The 22,460-nt window shown below is 47.1% G+C and overlaps 1 protein-coding gene across 6 annotated transcripts in view; it reads right to left on the minus strand.

The window, feature by feature from the left end:
- Nucleotides 1-22,460, minus strand: part of LOC146867157 (uncharacterized) — a 1,274,092-nt gene that overhangs the window by 102,545 nt on the left and 1,149,087 nt on the right. For all 6 annotated transcript variants that reach the window (XM_085603699.1, XM_085603695.1, XM_085603693.1 and 3 more), the window contains one exon: nt 5,395-5,564. In XM_085603699.1, coding sequence (XP_085459825.1) covers nt 5,395-5,564 — 170 coding nt within the window. The remainder of the gene's footprint in view (nt 1-5,394; nt 5,565-22,460) is intronic.

Below are 22,460 nucleotides of genomic sequence, written 5' to 3' on the forward strand. Positions count from 1 at the left end.
CCACCCCCATGTCTCTGTCCCTGCTGGGGGTCCTCTGCATCCACCCCCATGTCTCTGTCCACTGCTGGGAGTCCTCTGCATCCACCCCCATGTCTCTGTCCACTGCTGGGAGTACTCTGCACCCACCCCTCACATGTCTCTGTCCACTGATGGGAGTGATAGGCACCCACCCCTCACATGTCTCTGTCCACTGCTGGGAGTGATAGGCACCCACCCCTCACATGTCTCTGTCCACTGCTGGTATTCCTCTGCATCCACCCCATCTCTCTGTCCACTGCTGGGAGTGATAGGCACCCACCCCTCACATGTCTTTGTCCACTGATGGGAGTACTCTGCATCCACCCCCATGTCTCTGTCCTCTGCTGGGAGTCCTCTGCACCCACCCCCATGTCTCTGTCCACTTCTGGGCGTCCTCTGCATCCACCCCCATGTCTCTGTCCAATGCTGGGAGTACTCTGCACCCACCCCTCACATGTCTCTGTCCACTGATGGGAGTGATAGGCACCCACCCCTCACATGTCTCTGTCCACTGCTGGTATTCCTCTGCACCCACACCTCACATGTCTTTGTCCACTGCTGGGAATCCTAGGCAGCCACCCACCCAACCACCCGCACCCTTGGTGCAGTACACTGCTGTCCTGGCCATACACCCCCCCAATGTACTGGTTATATGCTGCACCAGGCCCTAAACCAACATTTGTGGCATGTGTACGCCTTGTCTCACAAATGTACTGGTGCCCTAGGGGTACGGGTGATGCGGTCCGTATCCCCCGCATTCATCGGTTGGGTACGGTCCATACCATGCGTACCCCTACATCACCACTGCAATGGTGGTACACACCGTACCCACGCTCTGAGGGCGTGGGTACGGTCCGTACCACCGTTGTAGTGGTGATGTAGGGGTACACGTGGTACAGACCGTACACACGCTCTGAGGGCGTGGGTACGGTCCGTACCACCATTGTAGTGGTGATGTAGGGGTACGCATGGTATGGACCGTACCCACGCTCTGAGGGCGTGGGTACGGTCCGTACCACGCGTACCCCTACATCACCACTGCAATGGTGGTACGGACCGTACCCACGCTCTGAGGGCGTGGGTACGGTCCGTACCACCATTGTAGTGGTGATGTAGGAGTATGCGTGGTACGGACCGTAACCACGCTATGAGGGCGTGGGTACGGTCCGTACCACCATTGTAGTGGTGATGTAGGGGTACGCGTGGTACGGACCGTACCCACGCTCTGAGGGCGTGGGTACGGTCCGTACCACGCGTACCCCTACATCACCACTGCAATGGTGGTACGGACCGTACCATGCTCTGAGGGCGTGGGTACGGTCCGTACCACCATTGTAGTGGTGATGTAGGGGTACGCGTGGTACGGACCGTACCCAAGCTATGATGGCGTGGGTACGGTCCGTACCACCATTGTAGTGGTGATGTAGGGGTACGCGTGGTATGGACCATACCCACGCTCTGAGAGCGTGGGTACGGTCCGTACCACCATTGTAGTGGTGATGTAGGAGTACGCGTGGTACGGACCGTATCCACGCTCTGAGGATGTGGGTACGGTCCATACCACGCGTACCCCTACATCACCACTGCAATGGTGGTACGGACCGTACCCAAGCTCTGAGGGCGTGGGTACGGTCCGTACCACGCGTACCTCTACATCACCACTACAATGGTGGTACGGACCGTACCCACACCCTCAGAGCATGGGTACGGTCCGTCCCACCATTGTAGTGGTGACGGGTACGCGTAGACGTCCACTTCCGTTGAGGCGGTACGCAGGGATAGGTGGACACGCCCCCCGAAGTGACCAGACCCTGGAGGTAATGTATGTACAGGATATATTTTTTGTAACTTGGGTAGGGGTTATGTTTCCTGCCCCTCCCCCCCCCCTTTGCCCCTGGGTGTTGTTCTGACCTTCTGTGGCGTGCGCGGCGGTTTCGGTGCACCAGGTCGTAGGCTAGGAGGGCCGGGATGACACGTAGGATGGGGTCCATGGCTGTCCGTCGCGTACCGGTGCTCCTTCTTCGCGTCATCCTCAATTTCCCGGGAGGTTTTGGCTGCCGCAAAATATTAGCCGTGCGAAGTGACGTAGGCACGAATCGTACTTGCTGGTCCGTAAAACGCTGCCTGACTCCGTCCGGACGTCACGTACGTGATGTCCCGGATCGGAATTGTGGGTATTTTTTCACCGCACGTAGTTTTGTACGATTCGTACGGAAATGGAATTTCTGTACGAATCGTACTTGCTGCTTTGTAAGGAGGATTTCCCGGGTACGAGTCGTATGGAGAATACGCTCCGTACGACCATTCGTTCCCGGGTTTTACAGGATCGGAATCGGCACCCTAATGTATCTATCTATATATATATATATATATATATATATATATATATACAGTGTTTCATCACGTGATGTGTATTGCACTATACAGTTACATTTGAAATGCACCTCGTTATGTGAACAAGCCCAGCGAGGTAGGCGCAAAGACGTCATCCTTCCATTTAATAAATCACTTACTTAGCATGAAGTGGTGTCCGTGTAACCATAACTGGTCCAGCAAGCTCAGAGGGGATTTATCCTTTGTATATTTATATATATATGTAAGTATATATTTTTTTCCCCCACTTTAATGAATATTGTGTTAATTGATCTAGCCCAACTTCTTAATTTGAACTATCACATTTTTAGCATATTGCTTCGACTTCAACCTTTGTTTGCAATGGAACACAGGTGGACATTACCAACATTTCTGGAATGGTCACGATTACTTCTGTACAGGCATACTTTCATTAATAATTATTTTTGTTTTGTTGTGATTTCATTAGACTTTTATTGTTGTGGGTCATCATGAAACTCTTGTATTATTCATGGTCCTTAGGATGGTCTCACGTACATGTGACACAAGAGTCCAGAACGTGGACGTCTGTTCAAATTTTCACATAGTAATTAATGGATCAAGTGTCCATTGATTTAGAGAGTGGACTTTACATACATTAATCTATGATTTTCCCAGAAGGATTTTACTTTCATTGTACATGATTAAGGTATGTTGGGTTATGTATGTTTTAAGTGCCCTACAACTGTGACTTTGATTTATTTCAAAACAATACAAGCTTTTTTTATGCATATCTAATCTGTGTATGCTTGTTTGAACTTTTTGCATAATTTAGTTTTACAATCTATCATTTTATTTGAATGTGCTTTAGATTAACTCTTTTGGACATCAACTTCTTGAATTGATACTAATTTACCTTCATAAATGACCCCCTTGCCAGCAATGTACCTTGTATTATATTGCAACAGCAGCTTCCCAGGGGTTACTGGGTTGCGCATCTTCGTAGAGAATGTTTCTGTCTCTAATTCATCCCATATGCAATTAAACAAAAGTGGATGCTCTCCGTCACCCCACTAAACAATCCATTTCTAAAGCATGACTTTTTGAATCAATGAAAGGCATTCCAGTACACATATTTTGGTCCTTCCCACATCTACCACATTACTGGAGCACTTTAAAAAAAAAAGAGAAATGTCAATGCAACAGAATGCTAGCTCCAAAAGTAGTCTTTCTATGGACTACTTCTGAAGATAGTATATGCACTGAAACTGAGCAAAATCTGTTTATGTAGCTTTGCAGTAGGCCTGGGCTAAAATTCCGTTCCGCTCACGGAAATTGCGATAATTTAACATTTTCGCGTTCCGCGAAGAGCGCGAAAATGTCAAAATTTCTGCAATCCACATTTTACAAGAATTTTTTGCTTGCTCGCGCTGTAAAATAATACATTCTTGCGTGCGCACGATTGCTTTACCTGAATCCCCGCGTTCGCCGACAAGTTTTCCCGATCCGGTCGCGTTCTCCACGAGATGTTGGATTGTTGGGAGCCATTTGCGCTGTCTCGCGACAGTTCGCGCCCGCAGTAACGTCATTCGTCGCGCGATCACGTCTTTCTTCTCGCGATCATGCACCACGAGACAAGTGAAAACAAGATGGCCGCGCCCGCGAGCAACTGCATGGGTAAGCTGGCGAGCCGCGACCACGCAGAAAATACCGCGAACGGGCGGGAAAAAAACTTCCGCATCTTCGCGATATTTTCGCGTGTTTGCAGAGATTTTTAACATTTTTGCGATAATTTGCGAAAGTGAATTTCGCAAATTCCGCCCACCCCTACTTTGCAGGCATTACATTATAAATGTGTGAGACAGGAGTCTTTCAGAATTTAAGCCTAAAAATGAATTAGGCACGTTTATATTGTTTATGTATATTTTTCAATGCCTGACGATAATGCATAAAGTTAAAAAAGACTCAAAAGGCTATTTAAACACAGAAAACACATGATAGCCAACACACAGAGGAGGTTCTTTAGAACAGATAGGAGTAGAGAAAAGATTTGGAATAAAAAGAGCAAGAAATAATAAGCCATTAAAGTAATAGTAATTGTGAAAACGGGAGCCTTTTTGAGAAAGTTTTTTTACAACAATGGTAGGCACCTTTAACTTTAATGGCCTTGTTTTCACCAGTTTGGCAGGGACAGTACCTCCACTCCTCCGCAGTTTAACGTCCAGACTATCAGACATTAAATGAGCCCATAAATCTGAAGATTCATTTGAGCATATGCAAAGAAAGCTCTGTGCAAATTAGATGGATTGCTAAGTCCAAATGTTATGACTAACTGTCATGAAGAGGTTAATGAAACAAGTTATTGTTATTAGTAGCTGTATCAGTAGCCTTTGCTCTCGTATTATGTGATATGTATAAATGATCAATTGAAAAGTTAATTTCTAATTATGTTGTTTGTAAGATAGAGGTCTTTAGTTTAAAAAAAGTGTTATGATAAGTAGCATGTTCTATCTGTAGAAGTGAGAGGCTTTTGAAACTTCTTTCTAAAACATCTAGCTAAATGTAACTAGGATGTTCAGGTTCTGTGTAAAGAAAGGGCACTGGTGATGCAGATCTCATGGAACAAAATGTTTGATGAAAGGTTGGGGAACAGGATAGAGAACTGAGCTTTATAGTTGCTTTGTAATCAGGCATTACATTAATGGCCATGCAGTGTGTACAGTATAGCAAAGGTCTGCCTATACAAGTTTGCCATTATGAAATAATTTCCTTTCTACTAACTCCAAAATAATGGATGTAGCAGATGCAATATAAGTAATCCGTTGCACAGCCTAAACTCTATTCTGAAGAATAAGAGTTGAGTTGATCCAGCCACTTATTCTAATTGGCAAACCTTAGTCTCTTATCTATATATCTGCAACAGGTTTAGGCACGTGACTGCAACACGCACAGTATATTAAGACAAATCTATTCATGAAGACAAACATAAAGATAAACTATGGCAGAAAAAATACTGCACATTCTACATGCACCATTTCAACTTACCGAAATTCATACCATTCATGTTTCACACATTCAATATTCGTAGATAAAGTTTCAGGAGAAGACCTTCTTGTTGGGTTCATGTCCCAGCATCCTTTCATCACCACAGCAAGGGATTCACAAGCCTTTTTTAAAGCATCTGGAATATTTTTTCGTACTGTATGTCTCTTGGCCTGTTTCAATTATCAAGAACAAAATGTGTATGTTATTACTAAATTACATAAGTCTTTTAATGATTATTGCACTCAAACCGGTGAAAAATGTAACAAAATCAATACAGACCATTGCCAGCACTGCCACTATGTTCCTCTTCCATATTATAAACTTTATGTCTAGAGGGTGGAAACAAAAACAGTACCCGTTTTCTTAAACACCCCACCCCCATGGAATGACATTAATAGGACAGCCTCCTGAAAGCCAATATTTTATTTATGTTTCCGAGAGAAGTGAGTATCTTGCTGTCTGGAGAGACATTCTTCATTCGTTATTTAATGCACCTCCAGAAGTGCCTCCTGCATTGGAGACAGGAGCAATTTCAGTTAAAAATATGCCACCAGCCCAGCTTCATTTTTCACATTTGTTAGTCTGGACACAGCTAGCCAAGCTCAGATAGACTGCTAAGGTTTTTCTTTATACCATCTCTGACTTTCGAGATCATCCCTTTACACTAGTTAAACATAAAAAAGAAAAATCATCATAAGTTTCTTTATTCAGCACAGAGCCATGAAAGTACATACAAATATATTAATTTGATAAAATCTATTAATGCAGTACATAAATGAATAGATAAAATCATTCCAGTGATACAATTAAGTAGCAATTTACATACAAGATATGTGCAAATCAAGCGATAATAAAACAGAATCACTGGACTACAGATATTTGGACCTTAGTCTCCACATACAGAACAGAAATCGTGAGACTGCAAACACTATGGATCGTCTCGTATCGCTTATCAATATCCTAATTGCTATTCTGTAATCTTGTATGCCCAAAAGCCGACAAAGTGGAAGTATCCATTTTTTCGATATCCTTGGTAAGCTGGGGAAAAGAGCAAAGCATGTTCAAGGGTCTCATTCAGTCCAGCACTAAAAAAGGGCAAGTTCCTTCCAGATCCTTATTTGCTCGCCGCCATTTGGAGGTAAAAGAACATAGAGGAAGAGACCCATATCGGAATTTCAAATATAGTGACTTAGATATAAGGGGCTTGACCTCATCAAGAAAGGGTTACAATTTAATCTACTTTAAAATCAAGGAATGCAGAAGCTCGAGATCCTGTTCCCATTTACCCAATGTATGTGAATGTCATATACTGCCAATAGAAGCTCTTTAAGGCAGCTTTGGTTATCCCACTAACGTCTGCTGGAGTAGGCCAAAGATTCGCACAGCCGAGTTGGATAAAAGTTTGCTTGATGTACCTGACCCATAGTATTTTTAAGGCACCAGGCGACCTAAGTACATCCTCTAGTCCCTGCCGATAGATTAGTAACTGGGGTGTCTCCCAAATTCTACGCCAATACAATATTGGTCAAAGCCCTATTTAGGCACTAAGCGCTCTCTGTCCCAAAAAATGTATTACACTAGATTTCCAGATGCCCGTACTCATTGATTTCTAGTGTGCTGATGAACATAAAGGTTGCTCTAGGTGATATGACTCCTATGGATATATTGTTAAGAAAGTGCGCTCATCACACACAAATTTACAATTCTATTTTAAAGTTGTCCTCTGTTCAGAGACCCATGCTGTCTATACTCTCCTATTATTCATGCAGGATATTTGGATAAAAGATTGTACTGCAACTTCCAGCTGTTTATAATCAAGAATGCAGTTTGTGCCTGACATTGTGCCTCATTGTCTCAAATCCACTTCAGTGGCCTTCAACTTGGTGTTGGAATCTAGCAGACAGCTTCTTCTAGGACACGGAAAGCAGACCCCTAAAAGTTTAACCATTTTTCTCACCCTAATCTTACTTCCTTAGAAAGTTTTTCAACCCCACTTTGAGTTAGTAATAAAACAAGAAGGTGAAGATAAGAAGTGGACCACTCAGCCTTCAGGCTCTGGAAGCCCTCCTGGCCATGGAGACTTCCCTCATTCCATTATTATTGCCTGAGGCTTGTATTGTGAGTGCAAGAAAATTAATATAAATTGAGTTAGGATTTTTTAAACATTTAAGTGTAAAATAGTGCCAAAAAGCAAAATGATCCAACCGCGACTATAGGGTCGCACTGGACTGGGTCAAAGCTACTCTTTCAGGCTGACCACGAAAAAGTGCATGCCGGCTACAGTTCACAGGTTGGACCCGCGGAAATTTACCTTCTCAAACCCATGGCAAAAATCCTATTCATGATGGAGAGGGCTGGGAGGGGCAGGGAGAGAGTTGCAGGAGGCTGCTGGAGTAGCGCAAAGAGCAGGCCAGGCATAGAGAGCAGGCATTGCTGGAGCTTAGTATTAGGGTCCCCGCTAGAGGTTGTTGTAGCAAGAAGGGGCAACTGCCGGAGCTTTGCATTGAATTGTGGTGCGAGCAGCAAGGTCTCGATGTAAGCGGGCCTGTTCACTGTCGCGAACAACCCAAAAGCTTGAATATAGCTCCCTGGGCCACACCAACGGTACAGAACCTTAGGGGCAACACCGGGGTCAGGATCTCACTGAAGCTTGGTCCAGGGGCTGGTTTAGGATGTTGGAGAACCTTTTATGTACCTCAAACCCAGAGCAGGAGGCTAAGGTCCCCATTGTGTGAGGCTGTCTAGTGAATGACAACTAGATAGGGTCTATAAACATTAAATCAATGAACTATCTAGCCGTCATGTTCAAAGACTGCATATTACTTGAACAGATTCAGACCATTTACTAATTTCTTTGGTCTGTAGTATTTATTTACTCATGATTATGTCTTTTTGTTCAAAGTCATTTATCATTTAAATCAGATCACGGGACAAATGTGATTATTCCCACATTAAACATACAGTCAAATCATATTCTTTACAGTTACAAAAACGCACAAAACCTTAACATTTCACAAAAATGGTTTACATAAATGAAAATAAATATTTATAATCGGTGGCGAAGCGCAGCCTGCTGACCCGCCCTCCTTCGCCCCTTATACTGATCAGATGCCGCCTTACCTGTCACCATGTCCCCTCCTCTGTTTTCAGACTCCTACTCCTGCGGCGCATTGTCCCTTTAAGACCTCACTTTCCCTGGCCTCCCTGGCCACTCACGTGACTTGGTCAGCTGACGGATCTCCCTTCAAAGAGGAAGAGACGGCGGAACTGGCGTGCTCCCCGTGAACCTGTCTACATGCATCAGAGGAGCCCGAACCCGAAGTATGGACATTCCTTGTGGTGCCAGGGCTAGGAGGACTGCGGAACTCTGCCAAGCTGAAAGTGGAGCTGAAAGCAGAAGCCGAGCAGATGGACGGATCACCAAACGAGGACTAGGGAAAGAGGGAGCCGGACCTACTCTGGCGACACGCTGAAGCCTGCCACGGCCCAGGAGGGTTGTGGCTTACAAGGGTACGGGCCAACTGGGGGCTGTGTGGGACAAGGGGAAGTCGGTGAGGAAGGGATGGGCCACCCGCTAAACCGCTATAGCTTGGGGACGTGTTTGAATGCCATACTCTCACGGGGCGTAAGCACTTCCAGGAAAGTAATAGCGCGTCACTGGTGTTGGTCGGGTGTTTGATCCTTCACTCCCCCTTTCCCAGTTTTTAATGTTCCCCCTACGAGGTCTTTTTTTTTTCCTTTTTATTTTTGTGTTCCTGCTTACTGGGTCACGGAACGGAGGAAGCTACCTGACAGACTCCTGTCTCTCATTGGAAGAGAAGCCACAAAAACCTCCTGACTACCCCCTACTCTCTGACGCAAGAGAGTGAAGACTCCTTGAACTTCTTATATGATCCATGATCTGTGCCTGGGGATTGTGCTAGAGTAAATAAAACCCCTGTGTTTGCACAAGCAATCCCTGTCTCCTTGCCTTCTTCTACTGTGCACCACATGTGGTGTCAGAAGGAGGATAGAAGCGCCTCCTTCAAACAAAGACATGGAAAACCTCATTCAACAACTCATACGTGGCCAGGAGAAGCTTGAGTGGGCCGTAGAAAAACAGATGACGTCCGCCCTGGCAGACAGGGATCTGTTCAGGAACACTATTACTAACCAAGTAGAAAGGTTACAGGAAGTTGCGGATGACCGCCTTCAGCTAACCACCCAATTGCAAAACCGCGCTGGGTCAGGCCCCAATGTTTCCTTGCAAAAGTACACAGCAATGGGGGAGGATCCCGATGCGTTCCTCCTAAATTTTGAATGAGCAGCCCGAGTGTCGGGATGGCCAGAGGCCTTACCGGAGAGGCCCAATCAGCCTACCAGGTGGCGAACGCAAGTGGACATATCTTAGACCATCTTGGAATGGATGCGGAGGCCTACCGAGTCAGGTTTAGAAAGGAGAGGGGAACTCCAGCAGTTAACCCGAAAACCCTTTACTTTAAACTCAAGACTGCAGCAGAGAAGTGGCTAAAACCCCAAACAAGCACCAAGGAGGAAATTATGTCACTTATCTTATTGGAACAATACATAGAAGCCTTCCCTTATCCTCCTATACAGCGCTGGCTCAAACAACATACCCGGTTAACAAGCGAACAAGCCGTTGAAATGGTGACGTCCTTCTATAGAGCACAACCCGTGCCCTGCCTTGGGACACTGAAAAACCTGTACGCTCCTCCCCTTCTGTGGCTAAACCAGAGAGAATACCAACGAAGCCCAATGTCGAACCCCTGAAGTCACTGCAGTATCGTCCGGAACCTATACCTGTAAGGAAGCCCCAGTGTTTCAAATGTGGAGACTTGGGTCACATCGCCAGGAACTGTCCCAGAAAGAAAGTAGCTGAAGAACCAATGGACATAGGTTGCGTTCCCCGATCCATTCCATACTCTGAGGAAATGGGACCAAGCTTCTATGTAAGTGTGTATGTGGGAGGAGTCCCTGTGAGAGCCCTGTTAGACTCTGGTTGTGGACAATCAGTCATTCACCAAACCCTGGTGCAGCTCCCTTACCCTAAAACGAGACAAGAGGTTCCTATCCGATGTGTGCATGGGGACATTAAGCGTTACTCTTTAGTGTCTCTTCCAGTCTCCCTCCCAAATGGGGTGGTCCTAGAAGCCAAGCTCGGGGTCCTCCCCTCTCTTCCCGAAGAAGTAATCCTAGGCCGGGACAATCCCTCTTTTCTAACAATCCTAACGAACACCCTTAACGCTAGGGGAACACCCACCTCACCACGCCCCTCCCTCCTTACCCAGGCCCCCTGGCTGTCTGATAAAAGCTTTCACTATGCCCAGCACAGCGACCCCACTCTCCAACCCTCATGGGATCATGCCCAACAAGCCCCTACTTCCCAGAAACCGGTATATCCTTTGTTCCACATTCAGAATGACCTACTCTACAGGGTAAAGAAGGAGGGCGACACACCTCAACTCGTAGTGCCTCAGGCTTTTCGAGAACCGGTACTTTTCTTTGCGCATTTTCACCTACTGACGGGTCACAGCGGGGCCCAGAAAACCATAGAGATGCTGCTACGTCACTTCTATTGGCCTGGCATATTCGTGCATGTCACCCGATTCTGTCAGGAGTGTGAGATATGCCAAAGGGGGAATCCATACAGGCCACCTTCTGTACCATTGCAACCTCTTCCTATAATTGGAACTCCTTTCGAGAGAACAGGCATGGACCTTATAGGTCCACTCCCACGGACCAAGAAGGGTAACCTCTATGCTTTAGTGGTGGTGGATTATGCCACTCGATACCCCGAAGTCTTTCCCCTACATGCCCCCACCAGTTAAAACATTAGTGATAGGCTCCTGGAGCTGTTTTCCCGGGTCGGATTCCCACGTGAGATCCTCACGGATCAGGGGACTCCCTTCGTGTCCAAAATCATGCGAGAAGTCTTTAAATCCCTTGACATCTCGCACATAAAAAAGTCTGTGTACCACCCCCAGACAGATGGCCTGTGTGAGCGCTATAATTTCACCCTGAAACTAACCTTAAAGAAATTGTTGAGCGTAGAAGGGAAAGACTGGAATAGGCTCCTCCCGTTAGCATTATACGTGGTACGAAGCCAGACCCTGTCCAGTCTGGGCTGTCCTCCTTTTCAACTCCTCTACGTTAGAGAACCTCGTAGCCTGCTTGAAATAACCAAAGAGTATTGGGAGCAGGAAAAGGAGGAAGAAACAAAGTCCTTTCTGGAATACACCCATGATTTACGCACCCGCTTACAGAAATTGAGAGAGTTCGCTGATGCAAATCTAGAGAAAGCCCAAACCAGACAACAGACATTTTACAACAGCGGAAAAAAATGGCGACATTTTGAAAGTAGGTGATTGGGTGTTAGTCCTCACCCCATCCAGTATACCAAAAATAAGATCCGGGTGGCAGGGTCCTTTTCAAATTGTGCAAAAAGTAGAACTCACATCTTACCAGGTTCAAGTCACCCCCAAAAGAACCCAGCTATATCATATAAACCTCTTAAAGAAACGGCTGGGCAATCTCCCCAAAGTCCTCCACGTTGTTAACCCCAAAACTGAAAATGAGAGCACTCCACCCCACCTCGTAGTTAACCAGGACCTCAAAGAGGAGCAGAAAAGAACACTACAGGACACTCTCTTGCCATATGCCTCCTTGTTTTCTGACCTTCCAGGCCATACCACTATGGCCGAACAGTCTACACAGACCCAACCCGGTAGGGTTGTTAAACAAAAACCATATCGTATCTTTGCTGCCAGGCGAGAGGCCATAGAAAAGGAAGTCAAAAGCATGCACGCCTTAGGAGTGATACGACCGTCTCAGAGCGAGTGGTCCTCACCGATCGTGTTGGTACCAAAACCGGACGGAGTCCGGTTTTGCATTGATTGTAGAGCTGTCAACGCGATTTCCAAATGTGACTCCTACCCCCTCCCACGTGTGGACGAGCTGACTGAAAGGCTTGGAGATGCTGAGTACATTACGACCCTTGATCTCACAAAGGGGTACTGGCAGGTGCCACTGAAACCCCAAGACCGAGAAAAGACAGCCTTTTCTACACCATCTGGCTTATTTGAGTTCACTGTCTTACCTTTTTGGGTTGCACGGGGCACCTGCGACGTTTCAGCGCCTTATGAATAGAGTGCTATCAAAAGCAATTATCAAATAATAAGCTAATATCCTATAAAAGCCCACATTATCAATCCCTCCTCTTAAATGGATAAATAAAACCAATAGCAGCAAGAGCCTCTAAGAAGACCTAATATTAGGCTATAAGGGTCCATTATGCTGACTAGATTCTCCAGCAATAGATTAGATGGGCCCTAATATCACATATATATTGGTATAAACTTGTTACAGGGACTGGCACATAATAAGACCATTGCTAGCTTATGGAAGGACAGTAAGTATCGAAACGTAAGAACCGCAGTAGCCACTTTTTGCCTACAGGGCTTAAAGCTTAAGGCAGCATATTTTTAGATGGTTAATTGTAAAGGAAAAAGTTTGCCTAATGGATTTTAATCTCCTGGGGGGGGATAGATTATTCTTTGATTCCTAGTTGTTGGAATCTACTCAAACCACCACCACGCCCCAGTTGTGCAGAGGAATTAGAAATAGATGCATATATACACTCGGGACCTTAGATGTTCATAAGGATTTAAGGGTTCCTGTGGGGATAATGGACAGTGTTCTGGAGATCAACATGATTTATCCCACTTAGAAGTTAGTGATCTTAGGGGTAATGTCACAAATCTTAAAAGCACCTACAGACGCTTTGCTTATGGAGGATGGATTCTGTCCATATAAACCTCAAACGTAGGTAAACATGCTTTTTTCAATTTCTGATTGAGACCCTTCGCAACTTCTGCTGGTAATTGCCATAAATCTCCCATTTTCAATTCACACTGCTTCTTAACATTTTTCAACCAGGGAGCACGAGTTTGTTTATCATAGGAGATTAAATCCACCCGCTACAGCGTTATATTTTCTCCCAATCTGTTGTGCTCTCTGATTAACAACTAATTTGCTCTTCTTGATTTGGTGACCTCACGCTCATAGGGCCCCGTTAGTATGGCGGGCGGACTTTGTCTGCCCGCCATACCCTCGGGAAACGGGACCGCCCGCTGAGGGTGCAGCGGTTCCGCATTCCCGATTAGGATGCGCCCGCCACACTGGCGGGCGCATGGCGCATCAGCAACATTGCGGCGGGCGGTGCAGAGAGCACCGCCCACCGCAATGCCACAAAGGCAGGTTGTGCGTTTCAATGCACAACGTGACAGGCACCGCTCGGTGCCTGCCACGTTGTTCATTGAAAGGCAGGGGGGTACCTGCATCCCTGGTATGGGCCCTTGCAAGCAGACTCTGCATGCTTTTCCGTGGCGGCAATGCCGCCATGGAAAGGCATGTCCCCGCCAACATTGTAATATGACTGGCGGTGTCTAACAGACACCGCCACCATATTGAACCCTTTTCCGCCCGGTCGACTTGACGACCGGGCGGAAAAGCGGCGGACGGTCTTTCCGTCCGCCACGCACCCCCTAGCCATTGTAATATGGAGGGGGGTCTTTGCTGCACGGATGGCGAGCGGAACACCCCTGCCTGGCCAGCGGTGACTACCGCCGGCCCGGCGGGGGCGATCCGTCTGCCATCCTAATGGGGCCCATAGTTTATGACAATATTATTCCTAAGTAGTCAAAACGTTTGGCCTGTTTTATCGGGGAGCCTTCGTTCACCATCCTTGCTCTGAAGGATTTGTGTATATTTATCCCCATACATTTTCCTTTTGTTGGTATCCTAGAAGCAGAACCAACAGTTCCCCATACCAATGGCCAATCCCCTCCCAAAGGCACAAGTCCTCCCCGTCCAACTGCCATCCCCACAATGTTTCGTAAGCCCTCCCGCAAGGGAGTATCAACACATAGCAAAGATACATTAATGGAGCTTACAGTAGGACAGGAGAGGAATTGTCCTTCTCATTCTCTAAATCCCCCTGATAGTATTGACGAGAGTCAACCTGGTCCCTCCGACATCTGCGTAAATAGGTCCGCAGCTTTGGCAGACATGCCTGACGCCACCTCTCACGCCTCCCACTGAGATTACTGAAGAGCACATCTCAACATCACATGACATTTTATAGCTTGTCAATACCCTTAAGTCGGAGATAGGAACCATGAGGCACATGATTCAAAAACTTACTGTCATGTTTAAAATCTCAAAAGCAGCCTGCAAATCCCCTGTACGAACAATGCCCACAAGTTCATTGGGCACATATGCCATCTTATGGACAAAGAGGCCCATCAGGATATGGGCCTTCTCCACTCCCCTCAGCAACCCTTAAGTATGTTCCTACAATTCCCAAGCCAAATTATTTAGACAACTGTAAAGCCAATATGCCGACAAATCATCACAACTCAGTTCCCTATCAGGCTCCTATAACCCACACCAGACCTGCTAGCTTACCACTGGCCACGCGTCGCAAAAGATCATCTACAGAGGAGCTACCCAGTAACTCCTCATGCGCAAAGAGGTTTTATGGTTAACGTCTCCAAGCTCGACCCGAGTGGCCCCGAAAGTGAAGACTCCTTAACCAACAAATCCATACACTGGATCCGCCATGTTAGGGGCTGCCATTCAGTCATACGCGAGGACATTGTTAGGGACCATAGATGTACATCCCTCGCCCAACCCCTGGACTGTATCGAGCTTACTCTGTCTAAGGCTGATTTCGCCAAAAATCTTCTTGTACTAGAGTATCGTACTTGCCCTCCGGGCACCTCATCCATACAGTTCAGGCGGTTTCCAACAATTACAGCAGCCAGGTCATTTGATAAGCAATCACCTATGGCTCTAAGGAGAGGGGGTCTCCTTGGAAGCCATAGATTGACTGCAACATGAAACTCAGCTATACCAGGAACCACACATCATCTCTCCAATCACTAAACACTGCCCTCAAAAAACCCTACTCCCTCATACTGATCTCGAGCTTCTGACGGTCAGCACGGGTAGTACGGACCTAAGCAACCACTCCATTGACATCCTGAGGGCTAAGGGGGTCAAACCCTCCACATCTTTGGACCTCCTGGCTTTGCCTTTTGCCCCAGCATTGCCCAGCCAACATATCCCTAGCAGAGACACAATCCTCGCCCCGGCTCTACACCATCAGCTGAAGATTATCATCTGGAATGTGGCAGGGCTCAGCAGCAAATTGTCATTGCCCCACGGGAATGAACTGATAGAGGGCTTTGACATTTGTATTTTTCAGGAAACTTGGAGCTTGGTCCCATTATACAAGTCAGGCTACACTTGTTTCCACTCACCAGCTTTTATCACGGGGAAAGGGCTTCCCTCGGGGGGACTGATCATCTGGGTAAACATCGCCCTGGGCTGCAGAATTACTGTACAGCAAAGTGCGTGTCCCGATATCTTGACACTCACTATTAAGGGGCCCAGGGGGGGAGAAACTCTTGACTTGTTTAATGTTTACATAAGGGGAACCAAAGGGGGTAAACCATTGCCTATTGTCACGTTATTGGAACAAGGTCTATCCAATTGCCTGTCCCATTCTAGAATTGTGGTTGCAGGAGATCTTAACTGCACCTTTGAGCCTTTAAGCTGAGAGGATATGTTGGGGGTTGAGGAAGATGACAGAAAATGGGTTGTTCCCCTACTTAATGTACATCCCATCAAAGATGGTCCCAGATAGCAATCCAACTTTACGCTCTTACCTTAGGAGTTTGGCCTGAGGGCAGCTAATGGCAGAACTTTATCAGACACCCAGGGGGCAAATACTTACAATTGACTACGTCCTATTAGACGTAAGGCTCCGGGGATATATGATAGATATGGCAGTGGACACTACCACCAATAGCGACCTTAACCCCCTTTGTGTGAACATGAAGATCCAATGGGACCTTCCCTGCCCCTCTCTGAGCACCCACACGCTATCTCTCACCAAAGAGGTGGTTCCCTCAAATTGCAAAAGGTTCCTAAAATGGAGTAAAGTGGCCTTACAAGGCTCAAAAGTAGACGGAATCCGGCAAGTTCTGAATAAGAACACTTTAGAACTTGAGGAGGCAACCATGGGCATAGATAGGTTGGTAAACGTCACTGCAATCTACTCATGCACAATAGAACAGCTAAGTGTATATTTCCAAGCACCTAATAAGCGCAGCAAACCAGGTGTGCACCCAAAGAGTCGGCAGTCATGGTATAATATGGACTGCAGGCACAAGAGGCAGACCCTTGCCCTAGCAATTAGAAATAAAAACTGCTCTTTGATCAAAATTGCAAGAAAGGAGTATAGAACAGCTTTGCTTCAACAAAGTTGAAGTGGGACAAATCTCATTGACAGGATCTGAAGGACACTAGTATAGCAAGGGATAGCAATTAATTTTGGACCCTTGTTAGTCGGGCGGACAAGAAGGATTCAGGTCTAATCCCCAATCATATTTCAAGCCAAGATTGGCACGATCACTTTGGGAAACTCTACTCCGGGATTGAGGATGGTTGTCTGGAGGGGCTATATGACCAACCAAACTCCTTCTCTGTTGGTAATATCAGAGAACCCTTTTCGTTGGTAGAATTAGAAGCCACAGTAAGGAGGATAGTCCCTGCTAAAGCCCCCGGACCAGTCGACCTCCCTGGAGATTTGTTTCTCGCAGACCCCCAAAACTGGGCACAGTACATTTTGCTTTTAATTAATTCCATTTCCAATGGTTGGCCAGTACCAGAATCTTGGAAGGGTGCGGAGGTGGTCCCGATTTATAAAAAGGGTGCCAGAGAGGACCCGGACAACTACAGGCCAATTAGTCTGATTGACGCAATTCAGGAGGTAGTTGGCAGAGTCCTGCTACAGAGGATTCAAGCCTGGGCTGAGGACGAAGATGTCCTTTCCCAATATCAGGCAGGCTTTAGGGCCAACACTGGAATGGTCGACCAGGTATTCAGGCTGCTCCTTATATATTGGAAAGTCGTAGTGATCGGCAGAGGCAGCCTTTATATCGCCTTTATAGATTTAAAGACTGCCTTTGACCTGGTTCTCAGGGAAAGGTTGTGGCAGATACTTGAAGACATGGGAATTCCTCCCCTAATCCTCAACTTACTAATCCGGCTCCATAAGGGTAACTATGCACAGGTGAGATGGGGGACCCAAGGTCAGCTGACGGAAAAGATTCCAGTTAAGAGGGGAGTCCACCAGGGCTGTGTTGTGGCACCCACCCTGTTCTCCTTATACATAAACGGGGTGGTCATCTTCTTGCAAGAAGTCCCAGCTGATGCTCCGGCCCTGGCAGGCGATAAGGTACAAACTCTCCTGTTTGCTGACGATACTTTGCTGGTGTCTAAGACACCAGCTGGGCTGCAAAAACTATTGAGCAGATTCCAATCATTCTGTAATTACCGGGGGTTGGTCATCAACACCTCTAAGACCAAATTTATGACATTTAACCCCCATAAATCGATCAGAAACAACCTCACTTCAGATGGGACCTACTTGGAGAGAGTCAGTACATTTGATTATCTCAGTATTCGACTCTCTGATAAAATGCAGTTTAGGCCCCACCTAGCTAAAATGCTTTTGAGTCATAAACACGCGGTCGGGGCACTAGGCAAAGAACATCGCCTTTCGAAAAGCAGGCCAGTTGCCCCAGCCCTTACGGTTTATGAAGCCAAGGCAGTTAGCTCAGTCCTTTATGGAGCTGAGCTACGGGGGTTTAACAATGTGGATGAGATCTGCAGATCAGAATACAAGTTCTTGAGGGATTTGGTGATGCTCCCCCAGAATGTCCCACTAACACCCTTGATGTCTGATATGGGCAGGCGTTCATTTAGAGATATCGCCAAGTTGCGCCTATTGCTTTTCTGGGCCCACCTAAGATGGACTCCTGAACTAACTAAATATGCCACAGCATTTACGGAGGTGATGAGCCTAGATGTCGATCACAGGGTCAACTGGATAACTAGCGTCAGGAAAACAATGACAGCTCTGGGCCTTAAGGAATTTTGGGATAGTCAAAACCCCCTAGTAAGACAGAGCTCAAATGTATTTATTGGGACTGGATTGATACCCAGGAACTTAGTAACCCAAAGGAAGGCTAACGGAAGAATTCTACCAGCATAAGCAGAGTAGAAGCCTCGAACCATATCTGGATATAATCCAGGCACCACCAGATAGGGCGCTCTACATCGAGTTCAGGCTTGGTTCGCTTCCGGTTCATGCACTAACCGCAAAATGGCGCCCTCCCAAACAGACAACAGAAGATTGTCCTTGCTGCAGAGCCGTGATGGAGAGTGTTGCCCACTTTATGTTTGCATGCTTAACGTATAAAGCAGCAAGGTCTAAATGGCTAAAATCAATCTGCAGACAATTGGCCACGCTTGACCATCGTGTTGCTCTGCGCATTCTGAAGTCCGATGCAAGAACCCTTTTTGTCTGTGGAGTGGCTAAGTTTCTAAGCTGTGCCTGGATAGTTAGGCAAAAAGCCTTGCGAGGGACTATCTAATCTCATACCTTAGGCCCCATGGAGAACACACCCGAGTATAACTCAAATGACTAGGAAGTTTGAATGGGAGTTCTGGAACTTTGCTTGTTTGCTGGGTCCCTGCTGGCGCGCTGACCTACCTGCCCTGCCATTGCCGTCTCTGGGCCTCCTGCACATCGTGTCTCCCCTGCTGCCGCTACTTTACTCCGCGGCCGGAAAGCGGGGAGACTACATCTCCCAGGCGCCCTAGCGCCCATCTGACGCTACCCACGCGCCCGGAGGCGCACTAAAAGCCCGCAGCTTCATCGGGGGAGCGGGAAGTTTTGAATGGGAGTTCTGGAACTTTGCTTGTTTGCTGGGTCCCTGCTGGCGCGCTGACCTACCTGCCCTGCCGTTGCCGTCTCTGGGCCTCCTGCACATCGTGTCTCCTCCGCTGCCGCTACTTTACTCCGCGGCCGGAAAGCGGGGAGACTACATCTCCCAGGCGCCCTAGCGCCCATCTGACGCTACCCACGCGCCCGGAGGCGCACTAAAAGCCCGCAGCTTCATCGGGGGAGCGGGAAGTTTTGAATGGGAGTTCTGGAACTTTGCTTGTTTGCTGGGTCCCTGCTGGCGCGCTGACCTACCTGCCCTGCCGTTGCCGTCTCTGGGCCTCCTGCACATCGTGTCTCCCCCGCTGCCGCTACTTTACTCCGCGGCCGGAAAGCGGGGAGACTACATCTCCCAGGCGCCCTAGCGCCCGTCTGACGCTACCCACGCGCCCGGAGGCGCACTAAAAGCCCGCAGCTTCATCGGGGGAGCGGGAAGTTTTGAATGGGAGTTCTGGAACTTTGCTTGTTTGCTGGGTCCCTGCTGGCGCGCTGACCTACCTGCCCTGCCGTTGCCGTCTCTGGGCCTCCTGCACATCGTGTCTCCCCCGCTGCCGCTACTTTACTCCGCGGCCGGAAAGCGGGGAGACTACATCTCCCAGGCGCCCTAGCGCCCGTCTGACGCTACCCACGCGCCCGGAGGCGCACTAAAAGCCCACAGCTTCCTCCGCGTCGCGGGACGCGCGCGGGCAGCGCCGGGCTAAGCCCGGGCAAAGGGCGGGCCCTCTACGGCCCTCATCGGCAGGAGGAGGCAGGGGCAGGGCCAGATACGTTACATGATCCATCGCTAACACCATCTCTCAAGTAAGGCGAGCCTATATAAGATTTAATTTATCGTTGTATTTACGTTTTTTGCAATATACGTTATATTTTTATAAGCTATGCCTAAAAAGCTTGGTGGAGCTCAACAAAACAAGATTAATAATTATCTTGTGCAGACTGTACAGAAAATTAATATGCAAAGGAGGGAGTCCTTGGGGCTGAGTCAATCTCCTGATTTGCTTTGTCTGTCCCCACCCACACTTGATACTACTTTGACAGATGAAACTACTACGCAAGATGTTTATAGCGCAACTACGTTTGTTGATATCTCGTCCCAAGTCACACCTGGCACTTCGGATAGTGTAACCCCGGCCTCTGAGGGTTTGCCCGTCGAGGGGAACGCAGATAATTACAGTGAAAATGAGCTTGATCAAGATACACAGCTTCAGGTCTCTGCTTTTGACCAATCTCCACTAGGTCATGTAGTCAGACATAAGCGACAAAGTACAAAGGTTCCCCCTAAGCGGGGAGGTTTACGCTCAGGGACAAAACGGAAGAAGGCTATTACCCCAAAACGCACACAAGTGACTCACGCTGAGGATCATCCTACTTGTCTTATTGAAGAAGCTCTTCTTGATAAGATTGTAGATTTTATTGAGACTAAAATCAACATCATTGTTAAACCTCTCATATCTAAGATTGAAAAACTTCAAGCTGAGGTTAAGAAGCTGGGTGTTTCCCAAAATATAGTTGCAAGTGGCATTGAAAATATAACTACGTTAGTTTCTTGTTTGGGCAATAATTCTAGGGGAGTTGTTGCCGGAAGTGCTCTGGGGGTCGGAGAAGGAATTGAATTATTAGGGGAGAACTCATCGCCATCAATCTTGCCCACTATCAGCGATGGCCCCATACTACCATGTCCCCCAACAAACCCAACCCCCCCGGCTAATATTCCCCCAGTGCATTCACAAGTACAAGCCCAAACTTTTACTACGGATCCCCTGCAATTTATCGTTGAAGCCACACCTGTGGTTTTAGTCCTCGCAAATGTCCCTCCGCTGGAAAGAGGCATGGCGGAAAGTTCTAACTCACTGTGTAGCAAAGCCCTACATTGGCTAACTAGTAATATGCGGCTAGCTCCAGGGGGACAGCATTATCTAGCAAGTGCAATCAAATCAGCAACTAGGGTTCCTTGGCTGGGAAATCGGCCAAAAAAATTTAAAGGTGACTGTGTGGCTGTGAGCTTCTCAAACCAACACGTTCTTCCTAATATTCTCGCTAATATCCTTCCTCCCCAACGAAGACAAGGCACTGTGGTTCCCCTTACTTTGAAATTTTTTTATGGGGAACAGCAGAATGTATCTATCCCAAGGACTCCTGCCCCAGGGTGGAACACTAATTGGGATTCGCACTTCAGATGGGGACAAGATTCAAGGAATAACGCACCAGTTCATCGTCATCATTCCTTAATGCTTAACCCTGTTACCCAGCCTCTGGAACTGTTTAACCGCTTCATGCCACTATCTTCTATGGACCAAAATGATTGACTTTTGCCAAGTCACGAGAATGACGTAGAGGGACCACATCTTGCTCTTGTTTCGTCAGTACAGTCCTCTGCAGGCGCCAGGACATGTAAAATCATGAGCTGGAATATTGCTGGGCTCAGAGCCAAACTCAATGATAAGATCTGGCTGGACAAAATCAGGAATTATGATATTCTTGCCTTTCAGGAAACCTGGGTAACGCTAGATTGTTTGGCCATAGATGGCTATTCTCATTTTTTTGTACCTGCAGAACCAAGTAAAGCAGGAAGAGCAAGGGGCGGGCTGGCCGTATATATTTCACTTAACATCAAAGGCAAACCTAGGCATATTAAGTTTAAATCTAAAAATTGTTTAGTGGTTGAACTGACTTCACCAAATTGTAATCCTATTTTACTTGTCAATTTTTATAATTCCCCGACCAGTCAATTTCTTAACGAGCATTTGTTATCCCTAGAGGATCTCTTATCCACTTACATTGAAAACAGTTGTCATGGGTACGAGGTGATCCTTATGGGAGATTTTAATATCCACCCTTGTCTGGCGGGTTGTCAGAGGGAAGCTGAGAAATTTTCTTCGTACTCCTCCTCGCCACATTTTGAACACACACTTAGCGGAGAGGTTTTGGAATTGCTCTTGGCTACCCTCAATCTTTATGAATTATGTACCTGCTCAAATGATTTGAGGTTACCGACATACGTGGGTAACGATTCCGGCTCAATCATTGATTATATTTTTGTTTCTTCGAGAGTTCTACCTGAAATACTCGTTTATAAGGTAGAAACTTCTGCTTTCAGCGATCACAATCCCGTGATTTTAGAGGTTTTAGCTCGAGGCGTCTTGGGAACTAGGAAGACGGGCACATTGTGTGCGACAGACCTTGTGCTAAGAGATCAAAATCGGAGGCTCAA

The sequence above is a fragment of the Triturus cristatus genome, chromosome 1_2 (assembly GCF_964204655.1).
Source record: "Triturus cristatus chromosome 1_2, aTriCri1.1, whole genome shotgun sequence".
Lineage (NCBI taxonomy): Eukaryota > Metazoa > Chordata > Amphibia > Caudata > Salamandridae > Triturus > Triturus cristatus.